Source organism: Entelurus aequoreus, linkage group LG19 (genome assembly GCF_033978785.1).
Source record: "Entelurus aequoreus isolate RoL-2023_Sb linkage group LG19, RoL_Eaeq_v1.1, whole genome shotgun sequence".
Classification (NCBI taxonomy): Eukaryota; Metazoa; Chordata; class Actinopteri; order Syngnathiformes; family Syngnathidae; genus Entelurus; species Entelurus aequoreus.
This window is the reverse complement of record NC_084749.1, coordinates 26369565-26394690: the sequence shown is the minus strand read 5'-3', so window position 1 is coordinate 26394690 and position 25126 is coordinate 26369565. Positions and strand designations below refer to the sequence as shown.

At 40.8% G+C, this 25126-nt stretch overlaps 1 protein-coding gene across 1 annotated transcript in view; it reads right to left on the bottom strand.

Moving 5' to 3' along the window:
- LOC133635235 (glypican-1-like) overlaps window positions 1-25126 on the bottom strand; it is a 101629-nt gene that overhangs the window by 12540 nt on the left and 63963 nt on the right. Inside the window, exons 4-9 of the mRNA XM_062028179.1 lie at window positions 10883-11041; window positions 7883-8100; window positions 7136-7309; window positions 3381-3546; window positions 3184-3314; window positions 2025-2165 (exon numbers count right to left, since the gene is read on the bottom strand). Coding sequence (XP_061884163.1) covers window positions 2025-2165; window positions 3184-3314; window positions 3381-3546; window positions 7136-7309; window positions 7883-8100; window positions 10883-11041 — 989 coding nt within the window. The remainder of the gene's footprint in view (window positions 1-2024; window positions 2166-3183; window positions 3315-3380; window positions 3547-7135; window positions 7310-7882; window positions 8101-10882; window positions 11042-25126) is intronic.

Sequence of the window (25126 nt, the reverse complement as noted above, 5' to 3'; positions counted from 1 at the left end):
CACTGTGGAGGGATGTTAGTTGCTAGCTTAGACTGTGTTGAGGATGCGTTCGTTGCAGCTTGTTGTTGTCAAATTGCAGGACACAGCGAGATTGTGTCATCAACCGGAATTATCACGATAGGACAATAGTATTTGAAGCTCTATCATCAGCCATATTTAAAATCATTTATATCGTATATTGTCTACATCACACAACCTTAATAACAATAATTACAAAATAGAGCAAAACCACATAATGTAACAAGACCAAGATATGTGGATACTAATAACTATCAGCTGTCTCTTTAAATATGTTTTAATATTGTAGATTTAAAAATACATGCATCGTAGCCAATTATGCAAATTATCCGATGGCCACGCTCCTGTAGCCACAACAAGATTGCCCTGATAGAGTTAATGTAAATCAAGCTGTATCTATTAAAATGCATTCAATTTAATCCAAAACATTGATATATTTACATGTTTTTCAAGTGTACATTGAATGTTTGTGTCATGATCCGTGGTCCGGATCATGTTTTTGTTATGTTCTGTTCGTTGGAATTATGACAACAGAACATCTGTTGATTGGAGTAAGTGTTGCTGTGGTTTGTCGACAAATTGGAAGTTGCTGGCAGTCTTCAAAGTACCCCAAAGCTGCCACAAATGATTGGAGGATGCGGGCACTTTGTGGTTTGGACAAAGTTTCCACAGAAATGTGGCCACTTTGTGATTTGGACAAAATTGGACTGTCTGCCCTGTAGGATGAATTTGAGGACCAGTAATAGACAATCTAGAGTGAAAAGCTAATTTTATTTTCACTCGCATACAAAACATTCTAACTTGGATTGTTTCCCTGGCTTCGAGACTCTCCCGAAGGACAGCGGCAAAGACACAACAAACTCCCTTCTTGTCTCTCATGGACACACACCTGTTGTTGTTGACTTTGGACTGACTGGCGGCTGCAATCACACCAAGGCCGCGGAACAAAGACACGCTGCAGGCTTACACACACACACACATGCATCCACGAAAAATATACGCCACACACACACACACACACCCCAGCCCCCATCCAACGCTCTCGACGCTTGAATCCCTTGGGGGTGATGGATGGCTGACTAGCGCTTATACAGCAGTAGCCGGCCTCCGTAGCTCCCACTCCCTTCCCTCTGTTGCAAGTTTTGTTGATTATATGTAACTTGATTATGTGTGCTATGGCTATGAGTTTTTTTTCCTTGGCCTGAGTCTGGACCCTCTCCCTGGAGTCCAGCCTTTTATATTTTTTTACTTTCCTCCCCCCGTCCCCAACGTTTACCTGTTTGTCACTTTTTTTTGTAAGCTGCGCCGGAAGTTGGCTGACCCGTCAGCGATCCTTTTTCTGTCTCCCTGTAATGTTTGTCTGATCTTGAATGGGATTGTGCTGAAAAATCTAATTTCCCCTCAGGAATTAATAAATTACTTCTGAATCTGAATCTGAAGTCAGATTCAAACTCCATCCATCCATTTTCTACCGCTTGTCCATTTCGGGGTCGCGGGGGGTGCTGGAGCCTATCTCAGCTGATTTCGGGCAGAAGGCGGCGTACACCCTGGACAAGTCGCCACCTCATCACAGGGCCAACACAGATAGACAGACAACATTCACACTCACATTCACACACTAGGGCCGATTTAGTGTTGCCAATCAACCCATCCCCAGGTGCATGTTTTTGGAGGTGGGTGGAAGCCGGAGTATCCGGAGGGAACCCACGCAGTTACGGGGAGAACATGCAAACTCCACACAGAAAGATCCCGAGCCCGTGGTGGAACTCAGGACCTTCGTATTGTGAGGCACATGCACTAACCCTTGTTCCACCGTGCTGCCCAGATTCAAACTCCATCCATCCATCCATTTTCTGACGCTTATTCCTTTCGGGGTCGCGGGGGGTGCTGGAGCCTATCTCAGCTACTCATAACCACCCAAAAGGCGCCCAGCTAACCACATGTTAACCACATGGTAAAAAATGTTGCTGTCTTTGTTCAGTAACAAATTCATTATATTCACACACCTGCATCTCCAGTCTGAGACCTGCAGTGGGAGAGGGTTTGTATTCTGAGGCGGTCAGAGAGCCGCTCTTCTTTTTCTTTGGCTTGTGAAGCGGAGGACTCCCTGTGCCGAGTTCGCCTGGAGTTCCACATGTTTGGTACACCTACACATTTCAAATGACATAAATTGATTAGAACTTAGAACTATATGTGATCTTGGTGTTTCAGCGAAAATATACAGTTTTCATGCATTGTATAAGATTAGCCACTAGATGTCACCATCTAGTCATTCATTGGTTTTTTTTATTGTGCTTTTATTTTTAAGATTCTCTTCTAACATACAATCACAATATAGTTGTTTTTGTATTGTTTTGTTTTATTTGTACCTCTTAATGATATTTTACATTAGAACCAACCGTAAGATTGAAAGTATTTAGACAGTAAAACTGTTTTCTAATTTTGCATTTGAAATCAAGCAATGTTTAGTCTTTCGGTTTGTTTTAAGAGGTTAAACAGGAAAATACATACATTTTATGCACGATTACTAAAATTTTAAGGGCTTATATATGGAGGCTTATGAAATGTTATATTCTGCTATGGTCAAATCAGGCACATGGTACTTTAACTTAACTTTAACTTACTGGAGACAAAAATGAAGACAGCAAAACAATGAATTTGATGAATGGCATACAAGGACTTGAATCTAAGTTAAATAACATATATATATATATATATATATATATATATATATATATATATATATATATATATATATATATATATATATATATATATATATATATATATATATATATATATACACACACACACACACACAACCACACTGTTATTATTTATAATTATTGTAATTGACCAATCAGATTGGAAACTCCTTGAAAGACAAGGTACAGGTACTCTGCATAAAACTGTAACTAACTGCATGTGATACTTGGTCCTAATGCAATGTATTCATCAAGTGACATCATCCTCCAAATTATTCTGTGTAACATTCTGTGACACAAAAATATGGCCAAAATTTCAAGTCAAATCCAATCTCTAATCCATGTCGGCCGCGCCAAAATAAAGACTTAGTAGTCATCAAAGTCCCAGTGAGTGATACATGTTGGCATTTCTGCAAGAAATTGGCTGATATAGTTTCATATACTGAGAAAGTATTCTTACTTTGGCTGTGTATGTGTCAAAGTTTTCCTGTAGTATGTGGACAGCCTCAAAGATTTGAGCAGGAACGGCAGAGAGAACCACATCGAGGCTGGGCTCTGTGCTGAAACTGGACGCCACCCGGATCATGGTATCTAAGCAGATACCATGTACATTTAACAAATGGGTTTACTTGATCTTCCATTTTTTCGGTTGTTTACCAATAAGATTTTGCCATTCAGAATGCAGATCAGCTTGGTTAGCCAGGCAGCCCTTCATGACGTTGGAGCAGTAGTTGGCACATGGTTTGACAGAGGCAAGGCCGCGGCAATGAGGACAGTAAACCAGCTTCATCAAGGCCTTCACACATTCTGGACTCAGAGAAACCTGTGGGAGAATGAGGGCACAGTTAGCATCTAAGGGGGAGATCAATATCACTTAATAACATGATACATGATATAGTATGTCAACATAAGCACAGGTTCACCAGTACAGGGCAACATTTACCCACAGCGCCTTGAATAGAGAGTAGGTCAACTAAACAAAAGTAACATCTTTGCTACCAAGGACATTTCCTGACAAATTAAACAAAATAATATGTATATAAATTGTTATAAACATCCACCATCTCATAAACCCACATTAAAACATGCTTGTATTTCGTCAATGTATAATTTTGCAGTCTTCATTAGCTTTGGACCAACAATTACAAAGAAACTCTGACTTCTCCACATATTTCTCCTCAATAACTCAGATATGGTAACCAGACATATTTGCTTTTTATATTATTGAAGTGTTTGTTGCCACTTTATGTTGTGTGTTTTTTATATGAGATTTCCAGTTAATTTTATAATCTATTATCACACCCAAAATGTTGATTCTATTTGTAATTTAATGTCTGTCTAATTGTATTTATGTTTGACTTTCTCTTCTGCTGCTACCAAATTGCATTATTTTACTTTTACTGAGATTCAAAGATAGTCTGTTTTTTCATTTTTAATTTGTCCATTTATTCCGTTATTATTTGTATTAGCTTCTGTGTGTTCTCTCTTGAACAAAACGCAGACGTTGTGATGTGTTGTTTACGTGGCACAAGATGCTGTAATAAGTGGCTCTCGAGTGTTGATGACCAACCTTCACTTCCCATAGGTGTCTCCTTTTCGGGTTGCGAGGAAAGCGATGTACAAAAAACGGCAGCTCAGAGTACCCACCCTTTTTGGATTCACTTGAGGGAGTACTTGAGAGTCCTGCCCCGGGCGATTCCCTCGTTCTACTGGGGGACTTCAACGCTCCTATTGGCAACGACAGTGAAACCTGGAGAGGCGTGATTGAGAAGAATGGCCGCCCGGATCTGAACCAGAGTGGTGTTTTGTTATTGGACGTTTGTGCTTGTCAGATTGTCCATAACGAACACAATGTTCAAACATAAGGGTGTCCATATGTGCACTTGGCACCAGGACACCCTAGGCCGCAGTTCCATGATCGACTTTGTAGTTGTGTCATCGGCTTTGCGGCCTCATGTTTTGGACACTCTGGTGAAGAGAGGGGCGGAGCTTTCTACCGATCATCACCTGGTGGTGAGTTGGCTGCGATGGTGGGGGAGGATGCCGGACAGACCTGGCAGGCCCAAACGCATTGTGAGGTTCTGCTGGGAATGCCTAGCAGAGTCTCCTGTCAGAGAGAGTTTCAATTCCCGCCTCCGGAAGAACTTTGAACATGTCACGAGGGAGGTGCTGGACATTGAATCCGAGTGGACGATGTTTCGTACCTCTATTGTCGAGGCGGCCGATTGGAGCTGTGGCCGCAAGGTGGTTGGTGCCTGTCGTGGCGGTAATCCTAGAAGCCGCTGGTGGACACCAACGGTGAGGGATGCTGTCAAGCTGAACAAAGAGTCCTATCGGGTTCTTTTGGCTCATAGGACTCCGGAGGCAGCAGACAGGTACCGACAGGCCAAGCGGTGTGTGGCTTCAGCGGTCGCGGAGGCAAAAACTCGGACATGGGAGGAGTTCGGGGAAGCCATGGAAAACGACTTCCAGACGGCTTCGAAGCGATTCTGGACCACCATCCGCCGCCTCAGGGGGGGAAGCAGTGCACTGTCAACACTGTGTATGGTGAGGATGGTGTTCTGCTGACCTCTACTGCAGTTGTTGTGGATCGGTGGAGGGAATACTTCGAAGACTTCCTCCATCCCACCAACACGTCTTCCTATGAGGAAGCAGTGCCTGGGGAATCTGTGTTGGGCTCTCCTATTTCTGGGGTTGAGGTTGCCGAGGTAGTTAAAAAGCTCCTCGGTGGCAAGGCCCCGGGGGTGGATGAGAGATCCGCCCGGAGTTCCTTAAGGCTCTGGATGCTGTGGGGCTGTCTTGGTTGACAAGACTCTGCAACATCGCGTGGACATCGGGGGCGGTACCTCTGAATTGGCAGACCAGGGTGGTGGTTCCTCTCTTTAAGAAGGGGAACCGCGTGTGTGTTCCAACTATCGTGGGATCACACTCCTCAGCCTTCCCGGTAAGGTCTATTCAGGTGTACTGGAGAGGAGGGTACGCCCGATAGTCGAACCTCGGATTCAGGAGGAACAGTGTGGTTTTCGTCCTGGTCGTGGAACTGTGGACCAGCTCTATACTCTCGGCAGGGTTCTTGAGGGTGCATGGGAGTTTGCCCAACCAGTCTACATGTGCTTTGTGGACATGGAGAAGGCATTCGACCGGGAAGTCTTGTGGGGAGTGCTCAGAGAGTATGGGGTAACAGACTGTCTGATTGTGGCGGTACGCTCCCTGTATGATCAGTGGTCAGAGCTGTTCTGTTCATAACTTTTATGGACAGAATTTCTAGGCGCAGTCAGGGCGTTGACGGTATCTGGTTTGGTGGCTGCAGGATTAGGTCTCTGCTTTTTGCAGATGATGTGGTCTTGATGGCTTCATCTGGCCAAGATCTTCAGCTCTCACTGGATCGGTTCGCAGCCGAGTGTGAAGCGACTGGGATGGGAATCAGCACCTCCAAGTCCGAGTCCAGGGTTTTCGCCCGACCGCTACACCTTAAAAGTAATTTTTTTGGTTTTTTTTACTTGAAAAAAAAAAAAGGTAATATAATGTAAAAGGTTGAAGTGCCATCTCCGGGTTGGGGAGGAGATCTTGCCCCAAGTGGAGGAGTTCAGGTACCTTGGAGTCTTGTTCACGAGTGAGGGAAGAGTGGATCGTGAGATCGGTGCGGCGTCTTCAGTAATGCGGACGCTGTATCGATCCGTTGTGGTGAAGAAGGAGCTGAGCCGGAAGGCAAAGCTCTTAATTTACCGGTCGATCTAGGTTCCCATCCTCACCTATGGTCATGAGCTTTGAGTTATGACCGAAAGGACAAGATCACGGGTACAAGCGGCCGAAATGAGCTTCCTCCGCCGGGTGGCGGGGCTCTCTCTTAGAGATAGGGTGAGAAGCTCTGTCATCCGGGAGGAGCTCAAACTAAAGCCGCTGCTCCTCCACATCGAGAGGAGCCAGATGAGGTGGTTCGGGCATCTGGACAGGATGCCATCCGAACGCCTCCCTAGGGAGGTGTTTCGGGCACGTCCGACCGGTAGGAGTCCACAGGGAAGACCCAGGACACGCTGGGAAGACTATCTCTTCCGGCTGGCCTGGAAACGCCTCGGGATCTGGGAGGAGCTGAACGAAGTTGCTGGGGAGAGGGAAGTCTGGGCTTCCCTGCTTAGGCTGCTGCCCCCGCGACCCGACCTCGGATAAGCGGAAGAAGATGGATGGATGGAAAATGTCTTAGTAGATCATCTTTGCGTGCACTATCAAAATTTGCACGTGTTCTAATACATGCAAACCTTCAGAAGATCAGGCCCTATATTTGTTTTTTAAGGGGTAACAACATACTTTACTGTAAATCGCGATAATTAACAAAGAAGTCTTGACACTTCCTATTTGTACAATAAAGCCAACTCTTTGCGTCAATGTGTCGCTACATGCACGCACACACTCACCTGTGAGACCTTTCTGACGACCTCCCCACTGATGATCAGCCCCTGGACAAATGACCTGGCTGTGACAAAAGCCTGTATAAGCTTTGCTTTCATGTCCCGTGGGACATCTCCAAATGGCCGCAGAGTCTCATGTTGCTTAGCAACACACTCAAGGTAGTCTTCTGACAGGGTGACCTGCGAAAGCAATCATACTGTATAGTGGCGCGTACAATACTCTATATTTGCATTTTGTTCAACAAATATAATACATTTTACTTTAAATTATATTTACCGTAGAAACAAATGATTTGTTTCAAAAATGGCATTTTCTAAATATATATTTATATTTGCTTGAATCATTTCTCATTTGCTCAAACATGTACTGTATGTTGCCACTAAAGTAAGGCTGTGGTCAGAAAAAAAATTTAAATAAACAAATAAATAAATAAATATATATATATATATATATATATATATATATATATATATATATATATATATATATATATATATATATATACATATATATATGTATATATATATATATATATATATATATATATATATATATATATATATATATATATATATATATATATATATATATATATATATATAAATATATATTATATATAAGCCAAATTATCATTACCATATATCATTATTATCATTATCATTATCAGTACATTACTCTTTTATTAGTAAACTAGCATTTTAAGGGACTTTTGAATGTCTTTCATGGCTTATGTAACTCGAGTCCTTACTCACATTTCTGGGGGTGGAGCTTTTGAAGGTGCGCTCCAGAAGGTGTGACCAAAATTCGGTTAACGTCTCATCCAAGTTGAGAGCAGATCCCCGGTAGTACTGCCTCAAGTCAGAGTACAAATCCCCATAGAGTCTTGTATTCTGAGAGTATAGGGGGCCAAGGGGAGATAGAGCCTCCTGAAGAGAGCGTTCCGAGCGGCTGTGAAGTTCCGTAAAATACGCTGGTTGTGGGACAAGAGATACAAAAAACATACTAATAGTAGATATTACTTAAATTACAAACACAACTTTCATTTTATAAAAACAGTTATTTTCTGACTTAGGATGGCCTAAATTGTTCAAAGATTCAATTAGAAGGAGTCAGATTCAACTATAAACAGACAAAATTCCATCCATCCATTTTCTACCGCTTGTCCCTTTTGGAGTTGCGGGGGGGTGCTATCTCAGCTGCATTCGGGCGGTAGGCGGGGTACACTCTGGATAAGTCGCCACCTCATCGCAGGACCAACACAGAACACAATATTTTAATTAAAAAAATTAGACCGGTATGGCATAAGAGGGTTGGTCTTAAACTGGATTAGAAGCTGCTTAATCAACAGGAAGCAGGTGAAGCTTGGTGAACACACATATACAACGCTAAATATGTCTTGTGGCCTACCTCAGGGATCAATGCTGCGACCCAAAATTGTTTCAGTCTTTATATAAATGACATTAGCTAAGACTTAATGTTAGTATTATTTGCAGATGACACAACTGTGTTTTGTTCAGGAGAGAACACACTGAAGTTAATACAAATAATAACAGAAGAAATTAACAAACTAAAAAGATGGTTTGACAAAAACAGACTGTCCTTAAACCTCATTAAAACTAAAATTATGCTATTCGGTACCAGTAGAAGGGAAAGTCAAACACAAATACAAATATAAATTGAAAGAGTAAATGAAATGAAATTTATTAGTGTAATAATTGATAATAAAATGAACTGGAAATCTCATATAAATAATATACAACATAATGTAGCAAGAAACACGTCAATAATGAATGAAGCAAAATATGTTCTGGACCAAAATCCCTTCATATTCTTTACTGCTCGCTAGTGTTATCATATCTGAGTTATTGTGTAGATATATGGAGAACTAACTACAAAAGTGCACTTCATTCATTAACCGTGTTAAAAAAAGATCAGTTAGAATAATACATAATGTTGGATATAGCCAACATACAAACCCTTTCTATATTAAATCGAAAATATTGAAATTCCGCGACATAGTGAAATTGCAAACTGCTAAAATTATGCATAAAGCAATCTATAACCAAACCAAACGTACAACACTTAAAACATTTAGCATATCCATCCATCCGGGCAGCACGGTGGAACGGGGTTAGTGCGTGTGCCTCACAATGCGAAGGTCCTGGGTACTCTAGCTGGAGATATGTTGATTGGCAACACTAAATTGTCCCTAGTGTGTGAATGTGAGTGTGAATGTCGTCTGTCTATCTGTGTTGGCCCTGTGATGAGCTCGTGACTTCTACAGGGTGTACCCCGCCTTCCGCCCGAGTGCAGCTGGGATAGGCTCCAGCACCCCCACGACCCTGAGAGGGACAAACGGTAGAAAATGAATGGATGGATGGATCAGAACCTATCCCAGCTACACTCGGGCGGAAGGCAGAGTACACCCTGGACAAGTCGCCACCTCATTGCAGGGCCAACACAGATAAACAGACCTTCCAATTACAATGAAACCTAATGAGAAATGAAACTTTATTGACTTGTATGGAATACTTGTTCTATTTGTCATTATACATTATGATTACAATAGTGCCTAATTTGGTCTCAAAATTATGCTGACAATAATATTGTTTATCAGCAATAATTTGTGAGAAAATATATCATCCATCAAAATGTGATATCAGCCCATGTCTGTTGAATAAAGCATTTTTTTACGACTATAAAAACAATCTTCTCATTGAATGCCACATTACTTCCACTATGTCACAACTGCATCACATATTTGGAACTTAGCAAAATGGATGCAAAGTTATAAGGAGATACTGTAAAAGAGGCCGAAATAACAGGCGAGCTATATCTGCTTTAGCAGCACTGTTTCCTTGTGGGCTGCACTAACCACACATTTTGGGATGACTACTAAGCCATATACAATGTGACGTGTGGCCTTTTTTCTGGCCTTTATTGTAGAGCTGCAACAACTAATCGATTAAATCGATTAAAATCGATTATAAAAATAGTTGCCGATTAATTTAGTCATCGATTCCTTGGATTTATGCTATGCGCATGCACAGAGGCTACTTTTTTTTCTCTCTTTTTTTAATAAACCTTTATTTATAAACTGCAACATTTACAAACAGCTGAGAAACAATAATCAAAATAAGTATGGTGCCAGTATGGTACCAGTATGCTGTTTTTTTTTCAATAAAATACTGGAAAGAATAGAAATGTAGTTTGTCTCTTTTATCCGATTATTAATCGATTAATGGAAGTAATAATCGACAGATTAATCGATTATCAAATTAGTTGTTAGTAGTAGCCCTACTTAATTGTCTTTTCATTTCCTGTTTTTGTTATTTTTGTTTCATCTTGACTCGCACAGCCCTAATTTCACATTTCTCACCTGCAGCATTTATGCATCTTTCTGTTGTTACCATGCTTTTTTTCTTCTGTCTATTCCTCTATTTTTTATTTATTTACACTCTCGCCTCCTCAGTGGGTCAACTGCTCATTAGCTGAACCAGCAACTGCCCCAGGGGACACCCGTCTGTTTGTGTGTGTGTGCCCTTCCAGATCAGGGGATCAGCTTATCATGTTTCATTGTGTCTGCCTGACTCTGCCCTCATTAAAACACCAAGTCAGGGGTCCCCTTGATGCACTTGACATACACATCCCCCTCTCGCACGCGCACCATTGCCACTGAAGTTGCGCTTGGGTGCAGAGCAGAGTCAGAACTTGTAGCAAACGGCCAATAATGAGAGTCAGAGCTTACTTACTGTCAAAGCTTCTATAGAGAGTGTTGAAGGATGCCTGCAACGATCTGCCGGCCTCCCTCATCAGTGCTTCTGTCTCTCGTGCACCAAGACCCTCCATGTTTTCCTCCATGGTTTCGGTGCAACAAGTCGGACCCTGTGGACACGTCCTCAGGTGTTCACCTGGAGCAACAGAGAAAATTATAATCATCAAGATGCACAAATGTTAATATTGTGGTGTAAAAATGTAATATAACTAATAGAGCTATGAACTGCCTCATGTTGTAAAGAATGTCCTGTTCCTCAAAACAGTAGAAAAGATAATGGCTACGCTGATTAGTCTGCAGATACTGCCCATTGCATCAAACATAAATACATTATTTAACACAATTACTACTGTGCCATATTTTTGTCACTTAAGATAATAAATTAAATGGTTTGCAGCTACAACAACTTGTATTTTTTTGTGTCCCGGAAGGCTCAGAAACTTGCTCATATTAATTACATTTAGGGGTCTCCCGATACCGTTTAACGTCTGATACAATACAGATATTTGAGTATTTGCCGATACCGATATTAACCCGATACGGTATCAGCATGAATTATACATATTTTTGTTATTTTGTAGTGTGGACTGGAAAGTTAGAAAAGGTTTGATCAAGTGAAATTACCGAAACAGACAACAATGATATGTACTGTATGAACAACTCAAAACTATTGATTTTTAACCTAAACTATTCTTTCTTTAAGTTAAAGTTGATTGGTATCTTTTTTTGGTGACATCTAGTGGTCACAATCATTCATTAAGTTAAGCTCAGGACGCAGTAAGTTGAATGATGCAGTGATACGTTTGTTACCACATACTTTTGAATACACTTCTGCTTTGAAGACTTTGTATGTGAAAGTAATATGCAACTATGATTACTTGATAATTCTTATATTAATAAATGTGGTGTTTTTAGAATAATATCGTTCAATTAAGGATACTTACTAGGTATTTCTAGCTTGTGTGCTATTTTATGTTTACCTGTTGTGTAGCTGCTCGCTCCTAATAGAATATAGCTTATCATGTTTCCCTGTTGCAAATGACTTCAGTAAAATACAAGAAAAGACCAACATTGTGTGCTTATTGGAGGACATTTAGCTTCTAAATGCGGGACTGCTCGTATCGGCGCTTACTGTATATCCACGATTTTAGATTTTTGCTGATATCGGACCAATATCTGATATCAAGATCGGATCAGGACACCCCTAGTTACAAGTCTTTTATTCTTAGTTTTTATTATTAATGCATTGCAGTTACAGCATAGACGAACATATTGTACAGTAACCAAACTAGATTCCTCACCTGCTTTGTACAGTGTGGCATAAGACAACAAGCGTGAGACGTTCTAACATCAGTTCAAACTTGCATTTGTTGCACAGCTGGCGGCTGCAAAACTACACATAAAAGGTTTGCTAATGTATGTTCAAATAATAACAATTAAGTGATTTGTTTGTTCCAACTGGCTTGGTGTGCCTAGAGAATAAGGCATCGGTTTTTTTTAATCGTTCCTAATTATATAAAGCACAGGTCTCAAACTCAAGACTTGGGGGCCAGAGCTGGCCCATCACACCCTTTTATGTGGCCCTCTACATCATCAAAAAAAAAAAAAAAAAAGGCATTTATTGTGGTCTTCCAAATCATTCAATGTGGTCCACCACATCTTTTAATGTGGTCTATAATGTCATTTAATATGGTCTTCCAGGTCATTTAATGTCGTCTACCACAACATTTGATGTGGTCTGCAACGCCATTCCATGTTGTCATGATGTGGTCCGCCACATCATTAAAGTGGCCTTCTTAGGGCAGCCATAATTGGGACGTCGCCCTCAATAAAAAAGGAGTTTGACACCCCTATTTAAAGTATTGCATTTTTCGATATGGTCAACAAAAACTCCAAAAAAACAAATTTTGGTTCAATTTGTACTTGTCAGATTAGAATCAGATTTACACATAAAACATGTTGTTAACAGTAGTGGTAAAAACAAATCATAACCTAAAAAACTCATGAATATAAATAAATATATGTTGTACTCTTTGGGGTAAATGGCAGCATGAAGGTTGCAATAAACCTACTAACATAACACCAGTTCTGCCAGACAGTCGAGAACGCTGTCTACAGCATCAGTGTCTTGAAAGGTAGAAGCCTCGGGGTTGGTGTGTATTCTTGTGTGTAAGTGCGCCCACGTCTGTGGAGGTTAAGGGTGAAATAGAAGCCTACAGCTTTGTGCATCATCGGACTCTTCCATTCTAAAGATTTTGCGTCAGGATGTGCTACTTTGTTTTAAAGAAGCCTAAAGCTTTGTGCGTCATCAGGTGCTTTCATCCGACATATCTTTGGTCAGTATGTGCAACTTTCTTTGGATATGATTTTGAGTAGGTGGGGTGAGGAAAAATGTACCACCGGATAAGTGGAGCGAAAGAAGAGATGCCTTCATCATTGTTGCTCCATCAGTCTTTCATAGAAGGTTTGACACAGACTCCCTGAGTCAGTTGGAACGTGAGTAATTGCACAGAGAGATGGGATATTCTTGCTAATAAAAGTGCTGTATACCAGACGACACGAAGGAATGGATTTCATGTTCAGAGCGCATCACCAACACATTGAACAGCCATGAAACAAACACCTCGCCCAAAGACATAAATAACCACCTGGAGTTCTATACTGTCCCCAGCAACAACTCATGAAGTCAGGCAATGCCATGGTATGGTGTTGTCACGTTACCTTGGATTCCATTGGAGAGATACATGCTAAGTAAAAAAATACTATTTTGGTAAGTGCATTGTGTTTTGTTGGTATCATCATTGCCAAACCTTATTGTGCGCACATTTCAAACGGTATGGCTACTAATAAGAATGTATATCGTTAGGATTTTACTGATACCAATATCAAGATTCCTTACCGATACCAGTATTCATCGGTATCATATGCAATTGGTGTAAATAAAGATGTGAAAAAAATATGTTTACATTAGCACAAGAGGTTGTACAACACTGACATCACAAAACATCTCACAGCAGGGAAGTCTTTTATCAACACCTGTTTTTAGGTCTTGAACGAGTCAACTATGTTTGCAGTGAAAAGTGCAATTCAATTATGTCATCATTTTGTAAAGAACACACAGATCCATCCCTGCGTTTCTATTCATTACAATTACACTATTATTATTATATTTATTATATTTTGAATTTGCAGCTATCGGACACCTCGGTCTCCTTAGACGCATCCTCGCTCATCCATGCAGACTGGACACTGGCCGAGAGTTAGTGGGCGGCCGAGAGTGAAGTCGGCTCTCTTGGTTGCTTTGTTGGGTCTGCTCCTGTCTCTGGCCATGCTCCCCCCCCCAGCAGACAATGGCGTGGAACACCACAGAGGCCACCACAGTGCATGTTTTTTTTTGTAGCTGTATGTAGAAATGGCTGGTTGCATTAGCTTTGCTCTTTTAATGTCTTTAATGTCCTTTGTTTTCTTTGATGTTTGACGTTTCCCTCTTACACACATGCTTATGTGTGCTATGGCTATGAGTTTTTTTCCCCTTGGCCTCAGCGTGGACCCCCTCTCCAGGGGCCCAGGCTTAGACTGAATATTTGTTTCTCCCCCCCCCCCGCGTTTACCTGTTTCTGTTTCTGTTTTTGTAAGAAGGATTGCTGTGTTGTGATGGTGCTCAGAAAATGCATATAGTAAGATGTTTTTACATTATAATAACATATCTCTTGTATAAAAGAACAAACACTATTAAAAAACGCCACCAGGCAACAAAACTAAATTAATTGAACTTGTTTTAACCCCTTAAGTCATCCAGCAGCTATACAACAATATAAAGTGTATATTATTTCTGACAGTCCAAATATTTTGACACACACACACAGACAATATTCTCTCTTCCAATCGTCTGTCTTTGCAGCACGATCGCCTCCTTTTTCACAACCATTTGTGCGTAACTGGGCCAGAAGTTGGCAGACCCGTCAGCGATCCTGTTCTGTCTCCCTGTAATGTTTGTCTGCTCTTGAATAGGATTGTCCTGAAAATCGCATTTTCCCTCGGGGATCGATAAAGTATTTCTGATTCTAATTCTGATACGGCATTCACATGCACAGCAAAAACTTTTCCATGATATATTTGTTATGGAACACGCGCTGTCTGCCTCTTCCTCCGCTGCGGCAGCACCTCGAGACTCCGCTGCGAGCCAAGCAGGACACGCCCCCGCGCTCGTTGCGCAGACCGCGCCCACGCGCCGACACAGCTGGAGACAATCCTCTATCGACACACCTGGGACTAATGAGAGGCAGCAGGATAAGGAGACTCGCCGCTGACTTCTCGTCGCCAGAACGTCGCCCTGTGTTCAGTAAGCTCTCACGTATCTGGCTCCCCTCATGTGCTTTCCTGTGACAAAATGGCAACCAAGGTAATCAAAAAGGTTAACCAACGAACGAGATTTCTCTACAGAATTTCCTCTCTGGTCAACAAAAGCACCTTGAGGATTCTGGCGGGAACTCTCGTTCAACCCTTTTTCGATTATGCATGCACCTCCTGGTACCCTAGCACCTCCAAAACCCTCAAATCTAAACTCCAAACATCTCAGAACAAGCTAGTCAGGTTACTTCTAGACCTCCACCCCAGATCCCACCTCACTCCTACCCACTTCTCTAAAGTGAGCTGGCTCAAGGTGGAGGACCGAGTTAAACAACTTGCACTGAGCCTAGTTTATAAAATCCGCTACACCTCCCTGATACCGAAGTACATGTCAAACTACTTCCTTAACGTAAATGACCGCCATAACCACAACACCAGGGGGAGCTCCACTAACCACGTTAAACCCAGATTCCGAACTAACAAAGGTCTTAACTCATTCTCTTTCTATGCCACATCAATGTGGAATGCGCTCCCAACAGGTATAAAAGAAAGGGCATCTCTATCCTCCTTCAAAACCGCAATAAAAGTTCACCTCCAGGCAGCTACAACCCTAAACTAACACCCTCCCCGGATTGCTAATAATCAAATGTAAACAATCAAATGCAGATACTTTTTCTTTTTCTTATGCCTTCTGATCTCTCTCTCTCTCTCTCTCTCTCTCTCTCTCTCTCTCTCTCTCTATGCCCACTACTTGATGTCCATACCCCCCCCCACCCCCCACCCCCACCCCTCCACACCCCTGATTGTAAATAATGTAAATAATTCAATGTGATTATCTTGTGTGATGACTGTATTATGATGATAGTATATATGATAGTATATATATGTATCATGAATCAATTTAAGTGGACCCCGACTTAAACAAGTTGAAAAACTTATTCGGGTGTTACCATTTAGTGGTCAATTGTACGGAATATGTACTTCACTGTGCAACCTACTAATAAAAGTCTCAATAAAAGTCTCAATTGTGCCCATTTGTTTGTCCTTCTCATGCCTAGCCCTGATCTTGTTTTCTCGTCATCTCCTGTTTCCACAGCCTCCGTGTCCCTGTCATTGCCTTTGCGCTTCCACTGTGAAGTTCCCCCAGACTCTGATTGCCTTCCCTGATCTTTGACCCCCACGCTCGGATTTGGACCACTGACGCCTCTCTCCTGCCAAACGGACCTTGCTCGGATCACGAACCCCTTTTGGATCTTCCCCTCTGGACTTGGATGCTGACACCACCAACACGCACCTTCAACAAACCCTTGGTAAATTCACATTGTGTTAATTTCCACACATAGTATCACACACACACACATAGTAGCATACACACCCCACGTATACATTAAAAGCTCTAAATAAACCTGTTGAGCTATATCTCCTGTGGTTGTGCCGTCTCCTTCCCCCTTGTCGACACATAACAATATTATATGAAATATATAATAAAAATAAATACAATCAATCAGCATGATAGGTGGGTGTGCATATTATAACAATAGGAATTGTTATTTGTGTTTATGTTGCACACGGACGTATTTGAGTGAGGGATCGGAGGCTATATTGAGTGTTGACAGCTACCGATGTAAGTGTAGTGTGTAACCAAAAGACCAAAAGACCAAATGTAATCAATCGTCCAGTTTGTGGAATCAACATACAGAATGAAACCAAACACATTTAAGCAAAGTGTGTTTTGATGCCACGTAAACGCGGCGCAGTAGTGATGTCAGACGCTGACTATAGGCCTGTCAGTGGATGCTATCTTGCTTCAAAGCAACTTTATGGATTGTTATATTGCATGAATGTTTCCCTTTTTTCGAGTGGATTAATATTGTGTTGTGCATTACTGGATCGCTAGGACAACGGTTGATGAAGTGCGGTGGCGACGGTCGTGAGTAAAGCGTGTTGCACCAAGAAAAATTCCTAGTTTGTGAACCCGTTCTCAAACAATGGCAATAAAAACTATTCTGATTCTGATTCTGATTCACTTCAAACTGACGCTAACTCTTGCGTGCGTGACTTTAAAGAAGAAATATTGTTGTGTTACAAACCTTTGTGGGGTATTGAATCTGAAGTGAATAATACTGATAGTCGTATCATTTGTCCAGAATCTTCTCCCAGACTGACCCAATTAGAAGCCCGTACCAAAAAAATACCGGTACTCGGTAAACATCCCTAGCTCAGCAGTCACATAATCACACATTCACAATGCAACATTTGGAGTGTTTCACAAAAAGAAACTTGGAACATTTAGGCGCTTGGACCTGATTTACTAAGAACCAATTAACACTTGTTAAATAGTGTGTGCAAACTATAAAGTGTACTTATAGTAGGCGTGTTATGAATGTTCGATTAAAATTGGGTGTACAATTGATAACAAGTGCAAAAGTGGTGCAGACAAACATTATGCAGAATGTACCACCTTGTCTAGGCTATAATCCGTGGGATTAAATAAATTATCTTCTTTCCTCTCCCTTTCAAGCAAAACTGGATCATCATGCTTACATACTGTACATTACCTTTTGCATTATATTAATTTATATTATTATGTGTTGTCTACCTTGTACTTTTCTTTAGGTCATTGCCTAAAATAAATGAATAATTAAAAAAAAAAGATAAAATGGGTTATACTTGTATAGCGCTTTTCTACCTTCAAGGTACTCAAAGCGCTTTGACAGTATTTCCACATTCACCCATTCACACACACATTCACACACTGATGGCGGGAGCTGCCATGCAAGGCGCTAACCAGCAGCCATCATGAGCAAGGGTGAAGTGTCTTGCCCAAGGACACAACTTCGCCACGCCGTCCGAAAAATAATATTAATTAATAATAATAATGAAGCCACAACATAACCTATTATACAGTATGTACGTTGAAGGTGCGCTCTTGGAGGATTGCTGTGTTGTGATGGTGCTCAGAAAATGCATATAGTAAGATGTTTTTATATTATAACAACATATCTCTTGTATAAAAAAACAAACGCTATTAAAAAACGGCACTAGACAACAAAACAAAATTAATTGAACTTGTTTTAACCCCTTAAGTCATCCAGCAGCTATACAACAATATAAAGTGTCATTGCAGAACAGACAATATGTCTAATATTATTATTTCTGACAGTCCAAATATTTTGACACACACACAGACGGAATATTCTCTCTTTCAATCGTCTGTCTTTGCAGCACGATCGCCTCCTTTTTCACAACCATTTGTGCGTAACTGGGCCAGCAGTCCGGTGTGGCCAATATATGGGAAAATATGTTTTTCTTCTAAATTTTAGTGGGTGCGGCTTATATTCCGGTGCGCTCCATAGTCTGGAAAAGATGGTATGTTAATATTGTTAAACAGTCAATATCACTTACATTAAATACATTTTAAAAAAATGGCAGTTAATACATGTAATTGGTATCGGCCGATCTAACTCATGGATGATCTGTATCAGAATCAGCAGCACAAAACCTAGATCGAAAAATCCCTAGTTTTAATACACGCAAACCTCATGTTCTCCCTGTGCTTGCAAGGTTTTTCCCAAAGTATTCCAGACTTCAGTACAAAAACTGTTTGGACCAGACACTCACTATTGTTAGTGTCTGGGTGATGTTTGGCACAGTGATGGAGACAATCCTCGTCAAAGGTTAATAAACTCCACCATTGGCAATACTCGCAGATCAGACAAACCATTGCCGGTGGCTCATATGCTAATGACAACATTTAGTTGTTGTGTTTTGCTTCTAGAGCAGTGGTTCTTAACCTGGGTTCGATCGAACCCTAGTGGTTCGGTGATTCGGCCTCAGGGGTTCGGCGGAGGTCAAGACACACCCGACTCATCGTGTAGATAAAAACGTTTCCCTAATGGCGTATTATGGATACCCTCAAACAATGTTCCCTTTAATTTTCCATCTGATTTGCAGGTATGTAATTTGTTGTGGTTCATTTTGTGCACCAGTAAAAAAAACATAACTTTGTCTTGAATTTGAAAAAAAACAAACTTTAAATTTTCACTAAAGAAGGGTTCGGTGAATGCGCATATGAAACTGCTGGGGTTCGGTACCTCCAACAAGGTTAAGAACCACTGTTCTAGAGTGTCTCCCACAGATGCATAGTGATGCTTGGTTTGCTGGAACATTGAAGGAGTGAGGAGTAAACGTAGAAATGAAAGAGCCGTGTCAAAACGTTTGAAATTTTGATCATCTACTAAAGATTAGAATGTGAAAACAGAGCAAAGGAGAATCAAGGTGTGGAGAGACATGAGTTAGGTCAAACTAAATCTGTTGTTAAGATTCCATTGCTCATATTTTTTTTGCCCTCAAGCATCAGCACATATTCAATTAGGTCCACAGCCCAAGGGGCATGAATACACTTGCAGGGACTCACGTTTGCATAATTCCTTCCCTCGTGCCTCAGGCATTGCTCAGACCCAATGAAAAATTCCTCAGAGACAAAGAAAAGGGATAGGAGTGGAAATAAAAAAAATATGACATATTTCCTTGTCACAAGTTTTTCCACCCCATCTAAAATAACAGGGTTAAACATATGTGACCTTTTTTTGCTGGAATTAAGGAAAACTGCACTTGTTTTGGAATTTTGCTCATCATCCACAATCCCTATGTAAAACAAGAATACAGTACACGTCTTTCCCATTTCTTTGGTTCAAATAGTGAAAAAAACGTAGTAAGCGACGGCTAATAACGCAGGTAATTGAGATTCATCTATTTCGGCTAAAAAAACCCTCTAAATAATTCCAAAAAGTGCCAACTACGCTCCATTTACATGCTGAGACCTGCATATTAACAAAGCTATAGGGAAATTGTTTTTGTAAGAGCTAACACCGTGGACCTACTTTGCTGACTGACTTTCCTCTCACTGCTCCTCCGACCACTTTGCCACTAACCAGCTACTCTCTATCTGAAGCTGTTAATACCGTTGGTTGCGACCTGCCATAAAATAAAGAAGAAGGAGCTTGAGCAGAGTTAGAAAGAAAAAAAAGCTAGATTATAAATAATGCATCTCACCTGTATATATAGAAGGTTGTGGCACCAAGATGAGAAGTTGGTCAATTCTGAAAAGTCACACGCTGCCAATATAGCTCTCATCAAATGGAACACAGCATAAGAGCATCGCAACATAGCTAAGAATCGTTTTTGTCTAAAAGTGCTGAAAGTTGCAACCAACCCTTCATTCAGCATTCCAGTGAGCGCGGACATTGTAAGTCACTGTTTAGTATGAGGGGCCGTTAGGGACATTATTCAGAATTACCTCTTACATACATTACTGAAATGCTCTCACATAAACAACTGAAATCTTTTTCTTTTATACACACTACTGAAACACTCTTATAAACACTACTGAAATGCTCTTACATACACTACTGAAATGCTCTCACATAAACAACTGAAATCGTTTTCTCTCACACACCCTACTGAAACACTCTTATAAACACTACTGAAATGCTCTTACATATACTACTGAAACACTCTTATAAACACTACTGAAACACTCTTATAAACACTACTGAAATACTCTTACATACACTACTGAAACACTCTTATAAACACTATTGAAACACTCTTATAAACACTACTGAAACACTCTTATAAACACTACTGAAATACTCTTACATACACTACTGAAACACTCTTACATACACTACTGAAACACTCTTATAAACACTACTGAAATACTCTTACATACACTACTGAAACACTCTTATAAACACTACTGAAACATTCTTACATACACTACTGAAACACTCTTATAAACACTACTGAAACATTCTTACATACACTACTGAAATGTTTTTGTCTCACGCACACACACACACCTGGAATTATTTTTCACTAGTATGTATAAACGGATTTCACCTGTGTGTGTGTGTGCTTTTTACACGTGTGTGTAAGGGACAACAATTTCAGTAGTATGTGTGCAAAGATTTCAGTTATGTGTATGAGTGCATCTTGCCATTGTGTATACGAGCATTTTACCACTATGTGTAAGAGCATCTTACTAGTGTGTGTGAGCGATGTTGCATTCCGGTTCCCCTTTTCAGACAAGTTTTTTTTTTTTTTTTTTAAAGCCAAGTTGTGGACAAAATGTCTGCCGACAAGTAGCTTAACCGAGGCGGGAGCTCCACTTCATAATTTGAGGGCTTCAGCGGAGAATATAATAACACTTTCAATGCAACAAGGGTCGGACTGCCGCCATGGGTCTCCCCCGCAGGACGCGGCACCTGAGCGGCCACACAGCGGTGCCTTTCTCCTCCCGACAGCCGCAGCCTGGAGCACTCGTTCCATTGCGAGTTTGCACCGCACACATGCAACGTTTCAGTTCATGGACATCGGGGCAAAAGGAGGAAAAGGTAATTAGACATTATTTATTTCTAAATGATTTGTTGAATCACACGAAATGTAAGACAACATGGCATTGTAGTGAGCTACAATGGTAACATGTCGAAATGTGAGTCACGTCGCGTTACGTCAGTAGCTAATCATATACTAATGATAATGGATTGCATTTATTTAGCGCTTATCATAGACTAGATAAGGGGTCCCCAAACTACGGCCCGCGGGCCGGTTACGGCCCTCCAAAGTCCAACATCCGGCCCGCTGGAAAAAAAAATAATTTTGTATTATTATTTTCAATCTGTTTTTTCTACTCTAATCCATTTTTTGGTGTTCCCTTGCCGCTCAGGCAAATCATATTGTCTACAAATGCATTTCCCTGTATGACGTATATTGTCTTAGCTGTTTTCATGTGATCTGATTGTTACATTCTTATTTCAGAGTCACCACACAGCTGCATGACCATTTCAACAAGGACGGAATAAACAACCTCTGGATTCATGGAACTTCTCTGCACACAAATATATTAATTGGAATATTCAATACATTTCTCATAAACATTAAATATCTTTTTTTTTTTTTCTCAAAAAAGGTTCCCTATGCCTTATTATTTATATACTTTTCAATGCTTCTTGTAGTCAGACAATAGATATTGTTTGTCTAAAATTATAGTTTAAGTTAATGTGTTAATATTTACACCTAGCCCCTAACCTAAATACAATAATCATAAGACAAAAAAATTGTGTATCACAAGCGTTTGGGACAAGTTTGGGGAGATTTTGACAAAGTGTGTGTGGTGGTGGGGGCTGGATGACATTACTAGTCAGAACATAAAATAACTTAAAAACATCAACCGTAGAAACATAAATGTTCACAGCACAAACGTATTGCGGTGTTATTCTGATATTTGCAATAATAAAGTGGGCAACTTCATACAGGTCTGTATAACAGGTTCCTTATTTATTTATTTTTTACAAAATGTTTAAACAAAATGTTAAGTTGCAGAATAGTGAAGTGAAGTGAATTACATTTATATAGCGCTTTTTCTCAAGTGACTCAAAGCGCTTTACATAGTGAAACCCAATATCTAAGTTACATTTAAACCAGTGTGGGTGGCACTGGGAGCAGGTGGGTAAAGTGTCTTGCCCAAGGACACAACGGCAGTGACTAGGATGGCGGAAGCGGGGATCGAACCTGCAACCCTCAAGTTGCTGGCACGGCCGCTCTACCAACCGAGCTATACCGCCCACTTAAGAATACACTGCACAAGTGAAGAAAACATTTTAACAAACCTTATTATTCCCGTGTTGTCCACTGAATAAAGTGCAGAATTGAAGTGAAAATGTCTATTCCAAATGTCTATTCCATGTCTATTCCATAGTTCATTTTCAAGTGGGTTCACTTGTTGAAAAATGTTCATTGTTGTCTCATTAATGTTTACATCTATGTCTGGAATTACACACCGACAAGTATTGAAAGGATATGAATAATGAGACATAAGGAACCTTTCTGAGCCAAAAAATTTTGTTTTCAACACACTGTTGAAAATAATATTCACAATGTTTCTATGTGAAATTTATTGAACATTCCAATTAATATATTTGTGTGCAAAGAAGTTCCATGAATCCAGAGGTTGTTTATTCCGTCCTTGTTGAAATGGTCATGCAGCTGTGTGGTGACTCTAAAATAAGACAATATAAGTCATACAGGGAAATGCATTTGTAGACAATATGATTTGCCTGAGCGGCAAGGGAACACCAAAAAATGGATTGGATTAGAAAAGACAGATTGAAAATAATAATACAAAAAAATTGTTTTTCCCAGCGGGCCGGATGTTGGACTTTGGAGGGCCGTAACCGGCCCGCGGGCCGTAGTTTGGGGACCCCTTATCTTGTCGATGATAAGCGCTAAATAAATGCAATCCATTATCATTAGTATATGATTAGCTACTGACGTAACACGACGTGACTCACATTTCGACATGTTACCATTGTAGCTCACTACAATGCCATGTTGTCTTACATTTCGTGTGATTCAACAATCATTTAGAAATAAATAATGTCTAATTACCTTTTCCTCCTTTTGCCCCGATGTCCATGAACTGAAACGTTGCATGTGTGCGGTGCAAACTCGCAGTGGAACGAGTGCTCCAGGCTGCGGCTGTCGGGAGGAGAAAGGCACCGCTGTGTGGCCGCTCAGGTGCCGCGTCCTGCGGGGAAGACCCATGGCGGCAGCCCGACCCTTGTTGCATTGAAAGTGTTCTTATATTCTCCGCTGAAGCCCTCAAATTATGAAGTGGAGCTCCCGCCTCGGTTAAGCTGTTTGTCGGCAGACATTTTGTCCACAGCTTGGCTTTTAAAAAAATAAAAATAAACTTGTCTGAAAAGGGGCGGGGATTATACCGGAACCGGAATGCAACATCGCTCACACTAGTAAGATGCTCTTACACATAGTGGTAAAATGCTCGTATACACAATGGTAAGATGCGCTCATACACATAACTGAAATCTTTGCACACATACTACTGAAATTGTTGTCCCTTACACACACGTGTAAAAAGCACACACACACACAGGTGAAATCCGTTTATACATACTAGTGAAAAATAATTCCAGGTGTGTGTGTGTGTGTGTGCGTGAGACAAAAACATTTCAGTAGTGTTTATAAGAGTGTTCCAGTAGTGTTTATAAGAGTGTTTCAGTAGTGTTTATAAGAGTGTTTCAGTAGTGTTTATAAGAGTGTTTCAGTAGTGTATGTAAGAGTATTTCAGTAGTGTTTATAAGAGTGTTTCAGTAGTGTATGTAAGAGTATTTCAGTAGTGTTTATAAGAGTGTTTCAGTAGTGTATGTAAGAGTGTTTCAGTAGTGTATGTAAGAGTATTTCAGTAGTGTTTATAAGAGTGTTTCAGTAGTGTATGTAAGGCTGAAACGACGCGTCGACGTAGTCGACGTCATCGGTTACGTAAATACGTCGACGCCGCTTTTGTGCGTCGACGCGTCGCATATTTACGTCACACTACCGTCATGGCGAAGCGCAAAACAGACGATCAAAGCAGACGATGCGAGCGGTGCGAGCGAGGGGGAAAAATCACGCCAAAAGTCGTCAAAAGTGTGGAAGTATTTCAATACACAGCCTAATAATGTTGTTGAATGCACACTGTGTCGAGCGTAAATGGCCTATCATAGCAGCACAACGGCTATGAACGAACATTTGAAAAGAAAACCATCAACCATCAACTAGTCAATCGTCCGCGTGAGCATACGTTGTCATCATTACACAAAAACATGAATGTGTCATTTGTATCTGCTAGGGGTGTAACGGTACGTGTTTTGTATTGAACCGTTTCGGTACGGGGCTTTCGGTTCGGTACGGGGGTGTACCGAACGAGTTTCTACGCTAAAGCTAACTTTAGCTGCTAAAGTCTTAACAAGCTGCTTCGCTCCTGCCTCTGTCTCAGCACGCAGCATTGTCCCACCCACACAACCATCTG